Source organism: Varanus komodoensis, unplaced genomic scaffold, assembly GCF_004798865.1.
Source record: "Varanus komodoensis strain SLA01 unplaced genomic scaffold, ASM479886v1 scaffold1, whole genome shotgun sequence".
NCBI classification, from domain to species: domain Eukaryota; kingdom Metazoa; phylum Chordata; class Lepidosauria; order Squamata; family Varanidae; genus Varanus; species Varanus komodoensis.
The window spans coordinates 111,484,401-111,508,005 of record NW_025335268.1 but is presented as its reverse complement, the minus strand read 5'-3'; the positions used below and the strand labels follow the sequence as shown (position 1 = coordinate 111,508,005).

At 37.6% G+C, this 23,605-nt stretch overlaps 1 protein-coding gene across 1 annotated transcript; it reads left to right on the top strand.

Moving 5' to 3' along the window:
* The first annotated feature begins 450 nt into the window (after window positions 1-450).
* Window positions 451-22,936, top strand: ZRANB2 (zinc finger RANBP2-type containing 2). Its single transcript, XM_044440770.1, has 10 exons — window positions 451-672; window positions 1,943-1,995; window positions 2,102-2,210; window positions 2,794-2,876; window positions 4,628-4,704; window positions 11,608-11,745; window positions 14,301-14,476; window positions 17,432-17,512; window positions 20,328-20,489; window positions 20,960-22,936. The coding sequence occupies exons 1-10, from the start codon at window positions 617-619 to the stop codon at window positions 21,021-21,023; spliced, it is 999 nt and encodes a 332-aa protein (XP_044296705.1). The 5' UTR covers window positions 451-616; the 3' UTR covers window positions 21,024-22,936.
* Window positions 22,937-23,605: the final 669 nt, after the last annotated feature.

Sequence of the window (23,605 nt, the reverse complement as noted above, 5' to 3'; positions counted from 1 at the left end):
GTCCTGTGACCAGCGATACACAACTTGTGCTGGGTTTCCAAGGAACAGGAAAAAGGGAATCATTTTGTTTGTTGAACTTCGAACCCGCCCTATTTGTTTCTGCAAATAAATGTTCGGGCTCAAAGTCATTTAATCCGTAAATCTGTTTTCTGCAGTTGCAGGTGTTTGATCTCAGCGCTCTCAGCAAGAAAAGAAAGAGGGGAAAAAATCTCGCAAGAAGGGGCGCGGCTTCACAAGAAAGATCGGCGGCGGCCTCCGTGAGCCAGGGGTCGCTCTATCCGCTTCTCCTCTTTCCCGCCAGAGTCCTCTTAGTCGGCTAAATGAATGCCTGAGAAATATTATCCCCTCCCCGCCCAGGCGTGTGGCCGGCAAACTTTCCTTCCTGCGCGAAGCCGCGAAAGGGCTTAAGAGAGAGAGATCAGCAGCCAGGCGCGGCGGAACAGGCTGTGCGAAGGGGCAGACTGTTGCGCGCAGGACCCTTTGCCCGCAGGGCCTCACTGAGTAAAGCCAAGGCCTCTCTGTCGCCGCTGCTGGCACGACCAAGACTGGCGTCGCGTCGTCTGTGTCTTGCGGGCTAAGCTGCAAGAGAAGGCCTCGGCCGTTCGCAGTTGCCAAGATGTCGACCAAGAATTTCCGTGTCAGCGACGGAGACTGGATCTGCCCGGACAAGAAGTAAGTAGCGGAGGAAGGGCTGGGCCTGGCCTGAGAGTGAGCGAAGTGGTAAAGAGACATCGGCCTGAGTTATGGCGGCCGGGCGGGCTGGGCGGAGGACGTGCGCGGGCAATTCCCCGGGCGGCGGCGACGGGGAGAGGGGTGGCGTTGGGCGGCCTTTTCCTGCGCTTTGCCTCTTCTGCTGTTTTGGGGTGAGTTGAAATGTTTTCTCCTTCCTTTCGTCTTCGACTTTTACTCTTTTTTCTGAGCGGCAGGTGGGGGTGGGGAGGTGAACTGACCCTGGCTTCCTTGGGGAGCGGGATTGCAAGCTCTGCTGGTCGCTCGCTTTCCTCCCGATGGCCGGCTCAGCATCCCAAGTTGCCGTTCACTGCATTCATGCCGTCGCAGCAAGAAGGCGAGTTTTTCTTTCGGGAGCTCCATTTTTCTACGATTGGGCTAATATGGAAACTGTAAAAGTGGGCCATTGCAAGCCCTTGCGGGAATACCTGCAGCAGTTCAGCTGAGTTTATTGAGGCTTTCAAATCGTAGGAATGTACCGTCACGATGGACGTCTTTCGTTACTATAAAGGTATTGAAAAAATGGTCAAGCTAACCCGAAGGACAGAGGCAGGCATCTTGTGACACTTAAGATTTTGTGTATTATTAATTATCATTATTACTATTATGCTTACAATTATCGTTAGGTGTAACCACCATCGCCAGTGGTGAGGGAAGTTGTGAGCTAAAACATCTAGAGTACCACAGATCACAAACTCCTGCTATAGGACTTTTATATAAAAGATTACTTGTTTGCCACAGTGTTATAATCTCTATTTCAGCAATGGTATTTATCCTGAAGTGTTCAAGTATAAAAAGTTATGCAGTAGGCCTAAAGGTTCCTAAATTATATGTTCTGCTTCTTTTATATGTAAAGGATATACTAGAACAAAATGGAATGTGATAGTTTTGCACTGATTGTGAAGATAGATTTGTCTTGAGACATTTGCTTTAAAACTTTGGGTTTAGTCCAAAGTTGCTTATGCTATGAAACTCCCTGTCCTTTCCCCTGCATACTCCCCAAATCTGATCTGGAGTATACCCAAATTCTCTATGAAGGTGCAGCTGCAAGGGGAAATTTGTTTTGTCTTCTGCTGGTAGAATGTCATCATTGGATCCAACTCTTAAACTGTGATCTCAAACATACTACATGGGAAAAAGTACTGTCAAAGTCAGTGGAATTCTTAGGTAATGTGTTGGAAAGAAAATTGAGTTGTTCTTCTTTTGTTTCCAGGTGTGGCAATGTTAACTTTGCTAGAAGAACGAGCTGCAACAGATGTGGTCGAGGTGACTATCTGAATTAAGCATTTTTTGAGATAAGCGAGGGATAGGGATTACAAAACATTAAATTTATAGGATTGCTTTAATTTTCATTTTTGTTGACTATTTTCAGAAAAAACCACAGAGGCTAAGATGATGAAAGCTGGAGGGACTGAAATAGGGAAGACACTTGCTGAAAAGAGTCGTGGTCTCTTCAGTGCTAATGACTGGCAGTGTAAAACGTATGTTGATTTTGAAATACAGTTTGTTTCAGTTAAACATTTTATTGTCTCGTTTTTTAGGAGCTGCTGTTGCTTTTCTGGCCTCCTTTGCTTTCCAAATATGTGATGCCTGTATTTCATGCAGCCCAATCCTGTTTAGACTTAAGTTCCACTGCATTCAGAGATGCTTGTACTATTAAGTGTTGCATAGATTAACCTTAATCTTGTACTACTATCATATTATCCAGGACTGTAGCCTTTCATTGATTGTATTGCATAGAATATCATTTTGGTTGGTTGATTTGATTTGTGGATTGCAAGCTACTGTATAGAGTTGCTAATATTATTAAACTTTCAACTAGAACATTTTAGCTAACTGCCCTTGATCATATGATGTAAACAACACTTGTTCTTTAATCCTGAGATTTTTTTAAAAATTCATATATTGGGAAATAATGGCAACTTTGTTCCCATATAGCATAAAACAACAACACTTATAGAGCATTTGCCTGAATGTTTTAAATACAGAGCATTTATATGCACTACAACTAAGCTGAAGTACAATTTTCTGTATCTAAACTATCAACCATATTTCCTCCTAAAGTTGTGGCAACGTTAATTGGGCCAGGAGATCAGAATGCAATATGTGCAACACACCAAAATATGCCAAACTTGAAGAAAGAACAGGTAATCATCTTTAAATTATCTAAAGCATTGTATGAAAGTTATAATGTATACAAGTGTGATTGCGCCTAATATGAGGTGCCTTTGCATTTATTTATTTATTTATTTTTGGATTTATATCCTGCCTTTTTCCTACAAAGGGCTCAAGGCAGCTTACATCATTCTCCTCCTCCATCTTATCCCCACGACAAGAACCCTGTGAAGTAGGTTGGGCTGAGAGTCTGTGACTGGCCCAAAGTCACCCAGTTGGCTCCATGGCTGAGCGGGGACCAGAACCCAGATCGTCTGAGCCCCAGTCCCATGCTCTTAACCACTACACCGCACTGGCTCTCATATAGAAGATCTGTTGCAAAGTTTCAGGCTTTTTGTCCTGGGACCCAAAAATTCTACTCACTTCCATTTTTCAGTTTAAGTCCGTCCTCATGGCCTGCGGCAATTATGAGTCAGGTTTCTGAATGACTGGTCAGCCTTGGCCCTAGATCTGCAAGGGAAATGAGATGCTGCTGAAAGGGCCCCCAGAGCAGCTGATGTTGGTAGAATACAGATCCCAGATCAGAAATTAGCATTAGGGTTTTGCAGGCATCTTATCTGAAAACTGTTGCTGCTCAGGAAAAGGGAAAGGGGTACTTATCCTTATGTTCAGCTCCTTTTAAAACTGAAAATATTTGTTTACAAGAGCTCAGTGTGATAAGTTAATTTTGATAATACTTACTAAATAGTAGTAGCCTTTGTCAGCAAATGTACTTGTCACATATACATGACAAGTATCCCTTCTCCTTTTGGCAAGTGGACCAGCACTGCAGGATGTACCTAAAGCTCTTATATAAATCTTAGCTTTGCTTCTTTTTTTGCTGTTGCAAATTGTCAGGAGCCAGGGTGCACAGAGCCACTTCTTCAACCCAATCTAGTAATCACCTCCAGGAATTCTCCCTATGTCTCTGCTTCTCTCTTCTCAGTCTCTCAGCTTAGCCCACATTCCCAGGTTCCTCCCAGTTCTGCTTCACTTTCTGCTTTCGATTCCTCTGAAACCCAGCCAGCAGTCCTTGAGAATGAGCATCCAAAGCAGTCATCCTTCTCACTCACAACATAAAGATAAAGCAGGAGCAATAGATGAAGTATAAAAATGCTCCAGTCTAAATAAGAGATCTGCCACAGTGCGGAATTCTTCTGGGATAATGGATATTGCACCCAGAGTTTATTGCAGTATTATATGAACGTTGACTAAAATACATAGCTTTGACTAAAACTCATAGCTTTGACTGCACTGAACAATAGTTAGATATGGTGAGAGAAAACTAGATACCTGAACACAACTCTGTTTCTGCCTTTCTGCTTGGGCTTCTTCACCATTCCCCTCCGCCTACTGTGCCATAGATCATTTAATAGGATTCCCTGACCCTCAGGATAATATGTAGAGCTGTCAGGGATTGAAAAGCAGGAATTGAAAAGTTGCCTAGCCAGACCCCATCTGTATGTAGATCTCTTCATCCATCCATTGCCTGCATGACTCTACTGAGTTTTATCCCTAATTTTAGCAGGAAATGTAACAAATATCTTTACTTGCCCAGTTAAACTGATAAACTGTTAAACAGTTACTGTATATATTTCCTCTATGAAGTCACAAACTTCATAAATATTTATTGACATGCAAATATATTGGCTATTAGTCCTGGCAATGCATGAAAAAATAGTATTCTGTTAATTTAGACAATTAGTGTTTATCTGTTGAGATGCTTGAAAAATTCTCCTTGCAGGATATGGTGGGGGCTTCAATGAAAGAGAAAATGTTGAGTATATAGAGCGTGAAGAGTCTGATGGGGAATATGATGAGGTAGGTGACTGACTGCACCTTATGAACAAGTAACTGTCTACCCTGCTGGGGAAATTTAGGATAGCTGTTAACATGATCCTGGTGCATAAAAGAAGTTAAACTGAATTGATTGTTCTATGTTTACATTAAAGGAGAAATTCCTTGGCTTAAAGAAGCATATTGCTTTTTATCTTTAATATTAATTAATGCAGCTTTAGCAGGGATTAAATTGTAGGAACTCTGGGCTCTTTTACCTGAAAACTGGCATTAGTATCTTTATAGATTGCTAGATCCCAAGCTTTGCATCAAACTTTGTAGTGAATATTACCTCGTACACAGTTTTGTAGGTTGAACAGTCTCTTAAAAGAGACAACATTATTCAAGAAAGCTTCATTTTAATATTTGTGTAGTTTATGTACGTGTATCCATCAGTGCTACTCTACCTTACTAACCAACATGCAACATTGTGACAGCTGTTTTTTCTTTTATTTTGTTAATTCATTTGATCTGGTCAGATAGCAGGAAGTTGTCATAAAAAAATTGTCACTATTGTAATCTGAGATTTTCTAGACCACTTGTGTGATTTTTAATTTTCTTTTAAAGTGCTAAAATACTAAATAAGAATTGACTGTGAAATCCTCTAATCCAAAATATGTGCTAAATCATATATAACATGACAAGAATAATTTCTGCAAAGTAAATGTTAGCCTATTAAGAACTTCTTTTTTTTAATTAATTTTTTTTAAATAAAAATCTTTAACTAAAAAACTAAAAACATCAATCATCAAATACATCGGACGTACTGGGTCAGCCCCCTACAACATATCTTTTTAACATTCTATAATCAAGTTCAGATCAATCTATAAAAGTTTAAGAACATCTTTAAATCTAAGCCAAGTCCCATTTCTCCAGCCAATCATAAAAAAGGTCCCAAGTTTGATAGAAGTCAGTATCTTCTTTCTCCTTCAGTAATAGAGTTAATCTATCCATTTCTGCACAGTCCAGAATCTTTTTTAAAATCAATTTCTCAGTGGGTAATTCCTCACTCTTCCAGTATTGACCAAGCGCAGTCCGCGCCGCTGTGATTAAATGTAGCATCAAATACATTTTTTGTTTGCTAATATTTTCCAGTATAATGCCTAACAAGAAAATTTCAGGTTTAAAAGCTAAGGGTTTTTGTAGCATTTCCTCAAGCCATTTATGTATTTTAATACTTTTTCACACATTCACGGGTCCACCACATATGGTAAAAAGTACCCACATCATGTTTTCACTTCCAACATCTGTTTGACATATTTGGAAACATCTTAGCTAATCGACTTGGTGACAAATACCATCTACAAAACATTTTATATAAATTTTCTTTATACGAAGTTGCTAAAGTTACCTTAATGTTTCTGTCCCATAGCTTTTACCACTTTTCTAATTCCATATTATATCCAAAATTTTGTGCCCATGTTATCATAGTTTCCTTAAACTGTTCCCCTTCCATCTTCCTGTCAGGTAAGAACTCATAAATTCTTTTGATCATTTTCTCATCTGTTTTTAGCATCACTTGATCAAAGCCTGTTGGGTCTTTATAAAACCCCCATGCTTTACAGTCTTTAGCATATCTTGATTGCATCTGCACCTTATACCACCAAGAGATGTTGAGTCCCTGTTCTTGTATTTCTTGATCTAGTTTCAGGCCTCCATCCTTGTCCAAAATATATCTTATGATCCTTTCAAAGTTCAATACATTTGGATACACAAAGGCTTCCATTGGTGAAAGCCATCTTGGTAATTTATTGTACAATTTTGACTTTAACTTTTCCCACACTGACATTAATGATCTTCTAATAAAGTGACTTAAAAATGTCCCATGAGACTTAACCTTCTCGTACCACATATAAGCATGCCAACCCATTTGCAAATCATGACCTTTAAGATACAAAATTCTCTTATTTCACAAAGTTATCCATTCTTTTATCCAAGTTAAAATAGACGCTTGATATTCTTCCCATCAAAGACAATTGTAAATTGGCCCATTTTTCCAGGTCACCTTTAATACCCTTCAATAATTTATCATAATTGTCTTCTTTCAAAGTTGTGCATTTAGCTGTAAGATAGATTCCCAAGTATTTAACCTTTTTAACAATCTGCAAGTCCACTTCTTCTTGGAGTCTTTTTTTCTGATCTTGCGTAAGATGTTTAACTAAAAGTTTCATTTTTTCTTTATTTATTTTCATCCCCATAACCTCACCATATTCTTCAATCTGTTGTAAAAGTTTAGGGATTGTTACAAAAGGTTCCTCTGTTATGAAGACCAAATCATCTGTGAATGCTTTCAATTTATAATTTTCCTCTAATTTTAGTACCCTTCATGTTCTCGTCATCCCTAACAATTCTATTCAGAACCTCTAAAGTCAGAATGAACAATAGGGGTGACAATCCTTGCCTTGTACCCTTTTGTATCTCTATAGCCCTTGTAAGTTCTCCATTAATTAAAATCCTGGCCGATTGCCTTTGATAGATACTTGATATCGCATTCATGAATTTTCCCCCAAACTCCATTTGATTCATCTGTTGCTTCATGAATTGCCAATTAACATTATCAAAGACTTTCTGGGCATCCCAAAACAGCAGAGCCATTGATTTTTCCGTGTGTGTCTCATAGTATTCTAGGATATCCAAGATAGTCCTCAGATTGTTCTTCATTTGTCTTTTAGGCAGGAAACCATTTTGGTCTGGGTAAATAAAGTCTATTAAAAACTTCTTCAACCTTTCTGCTAGTATAGAGGCAAAAATTTTATAATCCACATTTAGTAATGATATAGGTCTGTAATTTTGAATCTGTGTTAAGTCCGTATCTTCTTTCGGTATTAATGTGGTATTTGCCTCTGTCCAAGTATCTGGTATTTTAGCATTTAACAGTGCTTCATTACATATATCTTTAAAAAATATAGCAAAAACTCCCTCAAAAGATTTATATAATTCAGCTGGTAGCCCATCCGGACCCGGGGTTTTATCGTTCTTTTGTTGCATAATTGCCTCTGTTATTTCCATAGTTGTTACTTCTTGATTCAATAATTTTTGATACTTTTCTGGTAGTTTTGGTAAGTCTCCCTTTTGAATGTATTCTTTTGCCTTCTCGATCAGAATCTCCTCCTTCCGGTATAACCTTGCGAAAAAGTCTTCATCTATTTTCTTGATTTGTGTACTTTGTACCTGTAGTCGTCCTTCTCCGTCTTTCAGTTTCAAAATCAGTCTCTTCTCTCTTTTTTTTTTTTTTTTTACTTTATATGCTAGCCATCTCCCCAGTTTATTAGCATTTTCAAAAAAAAATCTGTTTGGCCAACTTCATTTGCTTAGTAATTTCATTTGTATCCAACAGATTCAATTTATGCTTTAAAGTATTCATTTGGACCCTAAGTTTTCTTTTTGTTGGATCCTCCTACAGTTCTTGTTCCCATTTCCTCAGTTCTTCTACTAATGTTGTTCGCTCTTGCTTTTTCTTTTTATTTATTTTTGCTGAGTAAGTTATTATCAGTCCCCTGACATAGGCTTTAGCTGTATCCCAGACATTCTGTAAAGAAGTTTCTTCTGCTTTGTTTATTTGAAAGAATATTTGCATTTCTTTGCTTATCTCTTCTCTAAATTTTTTATCTTTTAGTAATGCTTTATCTAAGCTCCATCTGGGTGTCCTTATAGCTCCTTTCAGTGATATAGATACAGGGTTATGATCTGCCCAGACATTTGTCTCCATTTCAGCTTCTATCAGATCTGGAACTAAGTCTGGAGTTATCCAAACCATATTAATTCTAGACCATGACCTATGTCTGTTTGAGTAAAAAGAATAATTGGCAGAAGTTGGGTTTTTATGCCTCCAGGCATCTATCAATCTGAATTCTTCCATCATGCTGGAACAAGACTTTGGAAGCATCCTCCTACCCTTTTTTCCTTTACTTTCACTCTTGTAATTGATTCCCTTATCCACAATTGCATTAAAATCACCCATTACACACACAGTCTGGTAGTCCACTTGTAAAAGTAACGTATGTAATTTTTGGTAAAGAGTTTCCTGATGGTCATTTGGTGCGTATATTGCCACTAAGAGCACCTTTTTAAGTTTAATTGTAATTTCTACCATCAAGATCCTACCATCCTCATCAGCAAGAATATATTTAGAGTTGAATTTTTCTTCAACATATAGTGCTAAACCTCTTTTCTTTTGCGATGCAGAAAATACGAACAATTTTCCCAGTTTAAACATTCCAGAAGTTTAACACATTGTTTCTTAATATGTGTTTCCTGTAGACAGATTATATCTAACTTTTGTTTTTGAAGTTGAGCAAAAATCCTTCTTCTTTTAGATGGTCCATTTAGTCCATTAACATTTAAGGAGAACAATTCAATTTTCCCTTCTTTTTTAAGAGCCATATTTAATAAAATTATCTACTTATTCTTTGCCTTTACAGTTCTACCTTTTTTTTCCTTTGAGTCCAAAGTTTGTACTTCTTGTTGTGAATCAACCCTCAGTATTTCTCCTTCTTCAGAATGGTATGCTGTTTCCATTGCTTCAGCACCTTTTTCTCCTTCTTTAGAGACGACAGGATCCTCCTCTTCCAGTATGGCTTTGAATTCCTCATAGAACTCTTGTGCTTTAAAAATTGAATCCAATTTATATCTTACAGAGTTCCATGTAAAAAACATTCCTTCTGGTATTAGCCACCTAAAGATAATCTTTTTCTTGATCAGTTTGGTAGTAAGGAATAGATACTTCTTTCGTCCCCCCCTAATCCTCCATGGTATCTGTTTCAGAACCGTCACCTCCTGACAATCATCTCTCTTTAACAGCTTCTCCCATATGACCTTCAAAACATTGTCTCTTATGGACCTTAGAGCAAATTTGAAATGAACTTCTCTCAGAAGTTTATTTTTTCTGGTATATGTGGAGTTGACCCTAAAAACAAGGTCAATTCCCATACTCATGACCTCATTTTTGATTTCTAAAAGCTCCACCAACATGTCAGTTATAAGCTCTCATAGGTCTTTATTTTTCTCTTCATGTATATTCTGAAATCTTAGATAGTAAGATGCCTTCTCCATCTCTAATGCAGCCATTGAGTCCCATGTTGACTTATTTGTTTGTTTAATTAAATATATTTCTTTATCTACTGTCTCCAATTTTTCACATACTTGTTGCATTTTTTGTGTATTCTGTTCCACTTTAAATTGAACATCAGATAATTGAGTTGTCACCTCTTTAATAGAATTATCCAATTTATCAAGTCATTCTTTTTGCTCATTTGATAAGCTTTCCAGCCGTGTTGACACAGTTGTTAAAGCTGCCTGTATCGCCAAAATCGTCGTTTGCAACTCTCTCAAACTTTTTGCAACATGTTCTGTCTTAGGCTGATGAATTGGACTTTGACCAACTGAGGAGGGTGCTGAAGAGGGCTGAGTTTTCCTCATAATGAAAGTTGTTCACCAAAGAAGTTTCAATATACCAAAAAAGGGGGGGGAGGGGAGAAAAAATATAAATTGAATAAATCAGTAAAAAAAGAAGAAAAAAAATGGGAATGGCAATAATTACAGTAGCCACCCGGTGGCAGCAAAAGGCTATTTTGTTAAAAAGGAAACAATGTCATCAGTGTCTTCTGGCAGAAGTCCCAGAAAGAATGGAAGCTAGCCAGAAATGGCCTCCAGCTTAATTCCCCAATAGATGTTATTTTACTTCTTCAAAGGGGGCTTTTCCTCCTCCTTTATGCCAAATAACAACAGATACAGTTTTTCCACAAGTAATATTGCAAAAAGAAAGTAAAAATGCTCACCAGAAAGTCATCACAGCAGAGAGAAAAACTCTACACAACACAAAAATTATCCTGGCAGATGTCCAGTTAGTCTTGGCAGAAGTTCAAGCAATTATCCAAAATGATCGCTCTACGTTTTACCGTCCTATCATTTAATTCCACAGTAGTTATTTATCTTAATTTTTCACCCTTAGATTAGAAGAAAAATCTTTTTCTTCGGCTTCAACTCGGATAAAAGTTTTCCTTTCTCCCCCTTTCAGTCGCCGCTTAAAGACTTCGGGAGGGCTTTTTCTTTTTTCTGAAGCCAATTATAAACAAATGCATCTTTTCCACGGGTAGTATTGCAATAAGAAATAAGAATGCTTACCAGCCGTCCAATATTTTATCTGGCTAAAATAAGCTAATTAATTCATCAGATGTCGAGAACTTGCAGGGGCTAAAAAAAAAAAAAACCCCTATGTTGCCCGGTTGAGAAATGCCTGTATTTCTCCCAGTGGATATGGGATTGCCATCCCACACCAACCAAAAGAATATCAGGCATTCTGTCTTCGCCCCGACAGGGCTTAGATGAGTCTCCGATGACTCATTGCTGAGCAATACCGGCGTGATAACAGAAGCTCCGTTAATCACAGCCGTCTCATTCCGACGCATCTTGAATTTCCAAGAACTTCCTTCATTACACCTTGAGCCAATATGCAGCAATCACTTATGTACATGTAAAGGTGAACTGCTACTTTACAATCTGTTTATTTTCACTTGCAGGGGTATGTAGTACCAAAGAGAACTACATTTCAAACTCAGTAGTAGCTAGTCTTGCAACCATGAGAGTTACTGCTGCAGAAATAATGAACAAAGCTCAAGTACTTATGTATACCACAGCTTTGCATCTTAATCTAGATTGATAATTCTTTACATTAATGTAATACATACTGATTTATATAATGTGTCTTTGAATGTAGCACTGAATAAAATATTGTGTGGTCATTCCATTTTCTAAAATAGTAATGGGAAAAGACTACAACAAACTTAACACAAGGGTATTTAGTTAAATCATTTCTGTATTTGCTCTGTATGCATAACACAGACCTCTAACACTTTACACTCTTACGGAATACAATACCTCCTTGTTTAGTTTGGCCGCAAAAAGAAAAAATACAGAGGGAAGCCTGTTGGTCCTGCATCTATCTTAAAGGAAGTTGAAGATAAGGAATCTGAAGGGGAAGAAGAGGAGGATGAGGATGGAGATCTGTCTAAGTATAAATTGGATGAGGTAAAATAATCCTTACTCCGTATTTTCTTCTTCTACAGCTACTATATTGTAAGAGTTTTTGGCCAGACACCTTTGTTCACCCACATATATGTTACATGTGTATACACCAAAGTCCCACCAATGTGAGTTGAACAGGGTCTGTAATTTCTTGTTTTTAAATAATTCAAATATTTAATAACCCTTAACTCAAAAAATAAAAGCGAGTGGAAAAAAAGGAAAGAGAGAAAGAAAACACTTAGAAAAAATATGGCGGGTCAACTCTGTAACGTATTTCAGTTTGCCTCATCTGGCCATCTCATTGTAATCAGAGGTATAGACTGGAAGTCTTCAAGCTTACCTGTCATTTGGACTATTTATACTCTCTCAAAGACTATTGTCCAAAGTGTCCAAATGAGATAAGGTATGACTCACCGCAGGGTGCTGCCAGACATGTCACCTTTCCACCTTTCCTCAAATAGGGCCTATAATTTCTTTATTCCATTTATGAATCACCTGCTAACCAAAGCCTTAGGACAACATACATAAACACAAAAACAGAATTAGTTACATCAATTAACTCCCCCCCCCCCAAAAAAAGTTTAAGCATTAAGCATAAAGCAAATTAAAACCAACACCAGCTCAAAATCAAATTAAAGGCCTGCAAGAATCAAAAAAATCTATCTAGCATCACAAATCCAATAGGGTAAATTTCAGGTGCATTCCACAGTTTGGAAGCCACCACAGAAAAGGCCCATTCAAGAGTTTCCACCTGTCAATTTGCCAATTGTGGGACATTCAGACCACTTCCTCAGATGATGATCTTAGGGCTCTGGCAGGCAAGTATGGGGAGAGGGAGTCCTACAGCTACTATAGCTCAAAGTGCTGAAGGGCTATATGAGTTAGTACCAACATCTTGGAATTGTGCCCAGAAACAAACCAGGAGTTGGTAAAGATGATACAACACTTATGAAACCTAGTCAGTGCCCTAGCCATGAGCCATATTTTATACTAACTGGTTTCCAAGGGTAATCGCACATACAGTGCATTTCAATAATTTAACCAGAAGTTTGCCAGGGTATGAAATACTGATATCAGGATGTTATTTGACAAATGTTTGGTGCACTCACAAGTGGTGAGTTTGGTTTGGTGCACTATAATCTTTAAAAACTGGGGAAATCATCCCAAATACCATTTTATATTTCAGAAGCATAACTTTTATTTTTATACATTATAGAAGGGAAAAGTAGCTTGGTTAGTATCCTTCACCCCTGCCTCCCAGAATACCGGATAGACTTAGATTGATATGATTAAAAAATAGATTTGGTAAGTTGATGCATGCCAAATAGGAATGATCGATGGTGGAGTAGTAATAAAAGAACGGGTTTGGGAGACTGTATAATAGAGAAATTCACCTTAAACAACCTCCCTTGGACTCACCTTGACAATACACAAGTGTAATGAAATGTCAGCGCACAAGTGAGTTAAGCACCCAGGTAAAGAAAAGGTAAGTGCTGTTCATTTATTCAACTATTAAGTTACATCAGGATATAATTTAAAAGTAGAATCATCAGGTGAAGCATAAGAAAAGCGAGCACAGCAAAGAAAACTAAATCCCATAAGGGTAACCCTTTACATGCAAATTGGAAAAGCTAAGAAAGGTCAGTGAACAAGATTTTAAAGAGGCGTGATAGCAGTTTCTCAATCCATGGGTGATGGCTCCTTTGCTGCCCCAGAGAATGCGGGTATTGGGGAGAGAATGTTCCATTCTGAGAAAGAAGGTAATGATCCCTTGAAGATAAGCAGATATACTCTTGTGCCAAGGATGTTCCTTCAGATTGTCATGGAGAAGATCTAATCATGAGACAGGCAGGTTTGTGATGGGTGTGTAGACTACATATAATTTCCTCCCAGGTTTGAAAGTTGCAGATAGCACATGCCATCTACATAGAGAGTGCTGGAGTGGGATCAGTAGTTGTGGTCCAAGTTGGAACCAATGACATGTAGTATAGAGGTTTTGATGCCAAAAAGCTGACAGTGTTTGTTCCAGGTGAGCCTCACTGGGTAGATTCCATAATTGGGGACCACCACTGAGAAAATCTTCCTCCTCGTTTCTTCTTCCCGGGCCTCCCATGCAGTTGGCAAGCAAAGGAAGGCCCCAGATGCAGATAGTAGGGTCTGGGTAGATTGAAGTCAGGAGAGCTGTTCCCTCAGGGATTGTGGTCCCAGGCTATGTATGCTTTATAGGTTAAAACCAGCACCTTGAATTTTGCTGGATCTCACTTGCCAATGCAAGTGGGCCAGAGTTGGAGTTAGATGTTCAGAACTTCTAGTCCTGGTTATTAGTTTGGTTGCCATATTTTGCACTAGCTGTAGCTTCTGAACAGTCTTCAAGGGCTAGCCCATGTAGAGTGCATTGCAGTAATCTAATTTAGAGATTACCAGAGCGTAGATTACTAAAACTATGCTGTCACCATCTAGATAGGGGTGTAGCTGGGCCACCAGCCAAACAGCTAAAATGAATGTATAGTTGGAATAGTACTTTTATGGAATCTACCTGATAACATAATTATTTTCAGGAAGAAGATGAAGATGATGCTGATCTCTCTAAATATAATCTTGATGCTAGTGAGGAAGAAGATTCTGCCAAGAAGAAGAAAGCTACAACTAGCCGCAGCCGTTCCAAGTCTCGATCTTCTCATTCACGATCTTCATCTCGCTCATCCTCCCACTCAAGCTCAAGGTCTAGGTCCAGGTAAACGGGTACAGGTCAAGGGTAACGCCAGACAAAATGTCAGTATCTAACTTTATTTACATCTCTTTTGTGATTGATTTTTTATTTTTTTATTTTTTGCAGTTTTGCATTAAATCTAATCAATTTTACATAATCTAGTCTGCACAGGTAATTACAAACTGACAAATTCAGGTGATCACTATACCATTTAGAATATGTGTTACTTTAATGGCAATGTAATGAAATGTTTGGCTCTGGATTTAAAAGCCAAACAATTTGTAGGTCTTAATTACGTTAAGGTCTTTATGATATTAAGTGCTGTAGAATGCATCTTTGTCAGTGGATTCATGAAAATGAAATAAGCACTGGAAGGCTTGCTCATTCTGCTAAAGAAAATCCCATAACTTTTCTTTGGAAGGGGCTGGAACCTGGAAAAGGGAGGAGAAATTGTAGAATACAATAGAAATTGTAGTTTCTATTCCTAAACACAAAGTTTCTATGCGCAGAAAATCACTTGTGCTCCAGTTCTTGATGCACCTAATCTTTTTATGTCATTTATTTTTTGCTTTACTTTTTGTATCACTGGTCCTAATATCTCCTCCACTTTGCACCAGTTTCCATTGTGTATTATATGTGGGGACTGTGATATGAAAACTGGTGAACATGACTGTTTATGATCTATACCGGCCTTTAAAGCAAAAGTGAATTGGATAGTAGTTGGCGCTTCAGTTAATAAAGGGTTCATTTGTTTTAGCTTTCTATGTTCTTCATGTATCTGTGTTCATCTTGCCTAGCCATCACCTAGTACATAAAAGAATACTGTTGGAAGAAAACAGAATTCTACATACTGTGGCAGATCCCAACATTTTCTTCCATGAGCAGAAGAGCTTTATCCATTCATGAAGGGACTTACTCAGCAGATGTTCCTGTAACAGTAAAGGATGGGAAAAATAGTTTTTACTTATCGATTCCCACCACACTGCTACCACCTCCTGCACTGTTCCAAAGGGTCCCCCATTCCTCCAGAGGAGATTTTCAGGGGCATACAGAAATAAGAAATTGTGAATCTATTGTAATGTGTTGTACTTCCCTTTCTGCCAGTGGAAACCAATATTATACCAACCCATTCAAAATAAGAGTTATCTTATTAAAATAGATTCATTTATCAATGGAAGTTTTGGAGAAAAGTTGTTCAGTTAATTTTGAACTTCATAGTTGCACTTTTTGGTGCTAAACCCATAAATGCCATTTTGGATCCAAAATTAAATATTTCCTAATACATAAACATTTATTCTCCAATAACTTAGTTAACAACAAATAATTCCCTGCAAAATATAAATGTTTCCTAAGTGTAGTTGACATTCTGGGATCATCTTCATCAGTGTGGAAGCATGTTAAAGGGACACTTAAAAAAAATAGGGAAACACTGTGTAGAATTCAGAAGCCTCCATATGTAGCTTCTGTGTGCTTCACTTCTTCCACAATTCTGCTACATCCTAGAAAAGAAAGTTGATTCAACAGGATTCTGTGCCCTTCTAATCTGTGACCACACACTGCGGCTGTTGAAATTGAAAAATGGAAAAGATCTGACATAATAGAAATGTGATTGAGAAATCTAGGGTAACAGAAATTATGGTAATGAAAAAGGAATCTTATTATACTATATTTTTTGATATTGCTGTCCTTGAAATACAGTAAAATAGTTTTATGAGCACAGTCCAACACTGTCTCTGTGCATGTGGCCAGCCTGACAGTTCCACTCAATCTGCTTGTAGAATGGTGAGTTAGTGTGTCTGAAGCAACCCAAACTAAGCATCAAGGGAAGCATCAACACTTGCATAAGGGAGCTATGCCAGTCTGCCCTCTGCCAGAGGAGAGCACTTCTGCTGGTTTGAAGATTTGTCCCCAGAAGCACTAAGTCATTGTTCTGCAAGTGATGAGAACCACTTGCAAAACAGAACAGGTGGGACATGTGGACAAGAATCAGCAGCTGACTCCACTAGTGGATGGGCAGCATTGACTTCCACCTTGTTACCTTTAATCACCAATTTTTCAAAATATTTTTTTCTGAAACATAAATCTATAAATTGTGACAGTAAGTTCTGAGGACCAGGAGAAAAGTTAATTACCGTTAAACTGAATCCTAAGCTACAATTAATAACATTTAAGCAATGGCCTCTTTTTGTTGTCTAGAAAAACACTGGTACTACAGTCCTATAAATACATGGGAATAAGGCCCATTGAATTCATTGGTTACATTGCCTTCTGAGTTGGTATGTATAGGATGCTAAGTCTTTATTAAGGAACAAAAACCATTTGTTTAAAAAAGGGGGTTTTAGAATTGTTGGCAAGTCTTCATTGGTATGTCTAAAACTGGCACTTGTTTGAAACACAAAAAATAACATCTGAAGCTGGTATATTTTATGTGAGTTCTCTGTTCTTCACTTTTGAACTGTATAGTTCTTGCTAACTTAAAAGTTCAAAATGCATTGTTTATATTTTTATGTATGTAACTTAATACACTTGCTTTAAAAGATTAATAGCATCAAGATAAGTAATATGCAAGACAGACATAATTTATAATTGAAAAACACTGGTGGCCAGATTTTAAACATTTTTGCCCCAAATTCTTTAAGTCCAAAAGAGCTTTTTCTAATTATTATTTCTCATATTACATGAAAACCTACTTTTGGATTTGAAGATGTTTCAGAACCAGCTTGTGACATGCTAGGGAGCCCAAATATTCTAATTATAACAACAACAAATAAAATAGTCTAGCAGTTGCTGTTCTTATGTACCAAGACAGCAAATGTTTTGAAGCTTCACCATCGATTCTGTGAAGTAGTCAACTATATTTTCTGTGCAGTAGTAAATTAGATAAAATTATTTAATGTCAAATACAAATTACATATTTTTTTAAAATTTGATTCTTGCCTTTCTATTCTTGCCTCCAAAAATTTCTTCATGTTGTTTCAGGTCAAGAAGCTCTTCCAGTTCAAGATCAAGATCTCATTCCACTTCCAGAGAACGTTCTAGATCTCGTGGGTCGAAATCAAGGTGAATGAGGTAGCAACCTCTCTGCTTGTCAGAGAGAGTCTGAAAGGCCACCAGAAATTAATATTTTATTATAAATAGTAACAAATAACATGAAATAAAATTAACTGTTATTAAATAAAATTATTGTGATGTAAAAATTGTCCATTAATGTAAAAGTTGTTACATTGAGAGGGTATCTTCTGTGATATGCAACCCCCCCATGGCTGACATATTGATGTTTGAACTGGGATGTTCACTGTTGAAGTAGTCAGTTCCATAGTACTCCTGCTTTTTTTTTTCTTTACTTGCAAAACAGAACAAGAATAATGCACATTATGCTGTATTGTTCAGTATTGTGCATGTGCATAAATTCTCCCAAAATAATAAAAAAGAGTAGGTATTAAACAGAGAACCTGCCCACTCTGCTCTGTAGAAGTCTCTCCTGGTATGTTGCCCTTAAGTGTGTGTCCACGTGCATATACTGAAACAGGCATCTACCACATGACATAAGAACAGCGGAAAGTAGTGCCTCTAAATCTGCTATTGTTTTCTATACACCTTTACTTCATACCTAACTTACTTTCCATACTTGGAACTTTGTTGAGTTTTGAATAGTAATCTTTTGGAGCCGTTTTTTGACTGGAGCAATGTAAAAATGCTGTAAATAAATTGTATGGAGCACACAGTATCACAGCGATCCTTTGCATTTTAGTGTAACATCTGCAAGTGACAAAATGACTGTTAAGTTACTAGGGCATAATCATAGCCCCCTAACCTCAGTTAGGGATGCAGGTGGCGCAGTGGTTTAAACTGCTGTGCTGCTGGGCTGGTTGATTGAAAGGTTGCCGGTTCAATTCTGCACAACAGGGTGAGTTCCCATTGTGCTGTCCCAGCTCCTGCCAACCTTGCAGTTCGAAAGCATGCAAATGCAAGTAGATGAATAGGCACCACTTCAGTGGGGAAGGTAACAGCGTTCCATGCACCTCAGTGTTTAGTCATGCCGGCCACATGACCATGGAGACTGTCTCCGGACAAATGCTGGCTCCCTGGGCTAGGAAACGGAGATGAGCACCGTCCCCTAGAGTCAGACATGACTGGACTTTAATGTCAAGGGGAAACCTTTACCTTTACCTTTTTAACCACAGTTAAGGCCTTTGCACTCAATGACACTGACTTTTGGATTTTGTAAAACTTCAGTATTTGTGAGGGTTACCAGTAAAAAGACTTAAACTTGCTAAATAAAGTCAGGGCAGGTAGACAGAAGCATATACAGTGGTACCTCGGCTCACAAACACCTCAGTTCACGACCAAATCGGGTCACGAACAAATTTCATAAAAATTTTGCCGCAGGTCACAAACTCCACATCAGGTGGCAATCGCGATGGTGCCCATCTTCCCTGCATGATCAGCCCATGTATGGCCGCAGTCGCGCCCGTGCAGGGAAGACGGACACGATCACAGTCATGCTTGCAGGGGAGATGGTTGCAATCGCAGTCGTGCTCATGCAGGGAAGATGGGCACAATTGCGGTCATGCTGGGGCGGGGGGAGAGATGGCCACAATCTTTGTTGTTCTTTGTCACTTTGTTTCAAATTTTTGTGATTAAAAAAATGGTTACAGAACAGATTAACCTTACTTACACTGAACCTTATGGGGAAATTTGACTTGGCTCACGAAATTTGGGTCGCGACCAGAGTTGTGGAACGGATTAAGTTTGTGAGCCAAGGTGCCACTGTATTTGTCTGGCAGCAACGTTTTGTTTTTATTGACACTGAAGTCAGTTGCTTTAAAAGCACACTGGTATGATTCTACAGAAATCCAGTTTGGCGTAAAGGCTCCTGGGCCTCTGGTAGCAAAATAATAGTTGTTTCCGTTTACAGGCATGGTACTTACTGCTTTGACTCAGTTTTTCTATTTTTGTTTTGTGTTAATATAATTTATTCTTATAACTCAAAAAACACAAAATTCTTCTTTTTTTTACCATTCTGTAAAAATGAAGAGTTGAGCCAAAGCCCCAATTCTGCACATGATTGAGACACTGAAGCTATGTGTTGACTTACCTTTTTGAAAAGAGGGAAGGGACTGTGCACTGTTATGAACACTAACAATTGTCTAGTTGGATCAGACAAAGGTCTACCTATTATTTGGTTTCCGATAGCAGCCAACCAGAAAATTAAGGTAATAGCCTTTTTCCTGTTGTGTTTTGCTCTGAAAAGTTGATACTCTTATAGATGAGTGCATTTGAAATGCTGGTTTTGCTTACCTGCTTTTAGCCATATACATGTGGTAAAAGAATTTCCAGATCTTTATTGTGATAAATGGAGTGTTTCTCCTTGGTTCTTACCCAGAGGAAATTTGCATCAATTCTCATGTTCACATGTGTTGCTCTCTGCTGATATCTTTTGAATATGAAATTATCATTGTCTTCAGATTTTCTTATGCCTTTACCAGTTACCTGTGTTCAGCGACTGTTTACAAGGCATACAGTACATAACAATTTTGAAACTAATTCCCCACCATATTTATTAATAAGAAAGTGAATTACATTTATCTCTGACTTGAGCCTTCTGTACCTTGTTGTTGCTAAGAAGCAACAATTATCTTAAGCAACCATAAGGTCTTCTATATTACATGGAAATCAGTACATTGATTTGGCTACAGTCCAACACTAAACACTAAAGCTGCTGAATTCTTCTTAACACTGAAGTATTTATACATTAGTCTGATTCCATATCATGGGTCTGTTACTAGAGAGTTCTTGGATGTGATATGTATTATAGATTGTTACGCTCTGAGTATTTGCCCTAGGATTAAGTCTTACTTATTTCTTAATAAAGATCCAGCTCCAGGTCTGTCAGGGGTTCTTCAACCCCAAGAAAAAGATCTTACTCAAGCTCTCATTCATCATCCTCCCCTGAGAGAAGCAGAAAGAGGAGCCGATCTAGATCTTCATCTGGTGATCGCAAAAAAGGGCGAATGAGATCACGGTCACCTGAAAGGTTTGGGTTTTGTAGATAAAAATGGTTGTTCTTTAAATGTTGACTGAAGCAGCTTAGGAAATGAGTTGAATGGCTAAAGCATTGTGTGTGCTTGAACATAGCTGTTCTTAGTTTTGTAGATTTGATCCTGCCTAGCACAGTCTTCTAAAACATACATTCATAAACTTTTAGTTATCATTCTTAATTCTTCTGTTTATCACAAATAGTTTCATCATAAAAATGGTTCTCTTTAAGTTCTGAAACTCTTATGCTACAGTTTTAGAATTTAAGAAATAAAAGTGTTCTTAACTAAAGTTCTATATTATGTGAACTGTTTTATACAGTTATGACACAGAGATGAAATCCAGTAATTATTTTCAGAGTTCATATCCTGCCCCATCTCTTTTATTCTCCCTTCCCCCCACCTCATAGCAGTCATAACAATTAAAACTTACTTGTTTGCATGCTTCTCCTATTTTTTTATCTTACAGACACCGCAGGTCATCATCTGGATCTTCTCATTCTGGATCCCGTACAAGTTCTAAAAAGAAATAATATATTAAAACTCAAAATTCACAAAGATATAGTCCAGTGCATGAGACATTTTAAAGAAGTTGGTGTCTTTCTTGGTCAGAAGTGCTAAATCCTGCTAGTATAGGTGCATGTTTAATGGAAAACTGCAGCTATTTTAATTCATGAAACAATGTAATGAACTATTTTAAGCCATAAATTGACCCAGAAGGTGAGTAATATGACTTTGTTTTAATTTCAAAATGTTCTGCCTTCCCTCTTTTTTCATGGGTTTTTCATTTTGGAAGGTTCTCATCTGTGAATTCTTGTGTGAGAACTTTATATGTTATAGTATCATCCTGGTTTGTCATTTAGTCTTTACATCTACTTGTTTTAGAACTGTCTGGGACTGAGTATCTGATTCTTAAACTGGTCTGGTTCACTTTTTTCCACTCATCCCTACTAGAACAGCACAGAAGTACTGCAGTTGTAGTATGTCTTAGTTGAAAGGCAAGGAATATATCAGAGGTGTAGTCATTTTCCACTGCTCCATGATGAGATTTCTAATGAGAAATCTCACTTTTCATCCAAGTGAGAAACAGATCTTTGTGGCTTTCAGTGGATACGTAAGCTATTTTACATTGCTTCTTGAATATTTGTCAGAACAATGTTCTTCACTTTTCCATGGAGTGTTGTTGCATCTATGAATATTCCCTGGTGGAGTGTAACTTCCCAGTAGTTTAAATTCCCTAGGTGTTTGGCTCTTGATACTCACATCCTAACTAATTAATAGCTGTGGTACTGCTGCAAACAAAGTGCAAAATTCAGGTTTCAAAATAATATATGTAGGATTTCATGCTCACAACAACAAATCTGTTTGCAACAAATCTGTGTCTGATGCTTGTGCTCCCCTTCCACAAATGTTTATCCTGTAGTATACTACTGAGTTGCTCAGTGTGATACAAGCAGAAATGAAAATTGTACACCTTCTTCTCCTTTCTCTTCCCCACCCCCAGTTGCACTTGTGGAAGCTTGGGATTTCACTAGTGTGTAGCTACCAAGCTATGTAACATGAAATATTAAGACCCAGGCCATTTGGGGTTTTTGAAATCACCTATGAAGTAATGAGGATGTCCTATTGAAATCATTTTCTATGAGCCAATAAACAAAATTTAACTGACTGGTAAAACTTGCAAAAATAGCATGACAATTCTAAAAAAAACTAATACCACAAATCATTGCAAATAATCTTTTGAAACTGATGTAAATGTCATTTTATGGCTTAAAATGCTTCATGAAATTTGTCTAACTAGCAAATATTTGTTAAATACTGACCATTCTTAAGCTCCGTTTGCTTGAGAGAAATATGTGCCGTCTTCAGTGACATCCCAAGGTAAGTATGCTAAGGGAGATTAATCTAGGAACGAAGCAGTATGTTTTCAGTTACTTGTATCCTGAAACATCTGCCCTGTAAAGAAAAATGTACAGTGACAAACGGAGAAGTTGTCTTTATTTCTTTTCTTTAATAAACATCTAGCATATTCCATTTCTTTGGACAGATCAGAGACAAAGCAAAATGTTTTTGCTATAGAAATACTTTGGATAAATTTTGCAAAGCGCTGCAAATCCTGTATTGTTTTCTCAGATATCTTCTCTTTTTTGCTAAATGTAGCATAGATTTCACAAGAACAAATAGTCTCTTGTAACTGTGCCTCTGACTTCTTGAAAGTCTGTTTAAAATTGTGAAAATCAAATTTGCTAGATGCTACGTTAAAGTTAGTTATTCTTGTGCTTTGTATTCCTAAGTATTGTATCTAAAAAGTTTTTAAACTTGGCAAATGATAATCTAGAATGGCTAAGGGAAAATTATGAGTTATTTGGTTTGGATTAAGATACCCTGGTTTGTTCTATGAAGATACAATTCTGTAGAAATATGTAAATAAAGCATGCTAATCAAAGAAAGTGTGTATTTATTTGTGATTTAAATTACAACTGTCTGAATAATTTTTGGAATATGGAATATTTTGGGAAATTACCTCTATATTCATAGAGGTGACTTGAAGTACTTTGAATTTTACAACAACAGACATATCCTGATGTATGTATGAATATGTAAGCATGTTCAATTCATGTTAGTAATTCACATTAGAATTAAATATTAGGAAGACATTTAATTCCTTTGTCAGTGCTGGATGCAGAAAAGGTCACTCTGTAGATATTTTAAAAAATAGCAAATTAAGACCCCAGCATCCCCTGCCAATGCACTTAGTTCAATAGGTGGTGCTAAACAGCACTGAGACAAAGTTTTAGAAAGCCCTGCATTTGAAGTCCGTTTGTTTAACATTAGCAGATAGACGAAAGTTTCAGGTTGGTTTGGATTTCTAGCCAGAAATCTTTCATACAAATTACCACATCAGTCTCTAGTTTGGTCCCCAACATTTGTTTCCCAGTTTAAATTCAGCACTTGGTTTCATACGGATGCCTGGTATTTCATTACTTGCATTAACCATTCAAAGCTAATTGTTCATATAAAGTTCTAAGCTAGAAAAAAACATCAATACCTCCCTTTGCTGCTACCTTCTGTATCTGGAACATAGTGCATGAGTAGCATTCAGTTTTGCTATAGG

Coding starts and splice junctions, on each gene's coding strand:
- ZRANB2 (XM_044440770.1), top strand. CDS start 617: ATGTCGACCAAGAATTTCCGTGTCAGCGACGGAGACTGGATCTGCCCG. Junction 2,211..2,793: donor AATGACTGGCAGTGTAAAAC/GTATGTTGATTT, acceptor TTCCTCCTAAAG/TTGTGGCAACGTTAATTGGG. Junction 11,746..14,300: donor CTAAGTATAAATTGGATGAG/GTAAAATAATCC, acceptor AATTATTTTCAG/GAAGAAGATGAAGATGATGC.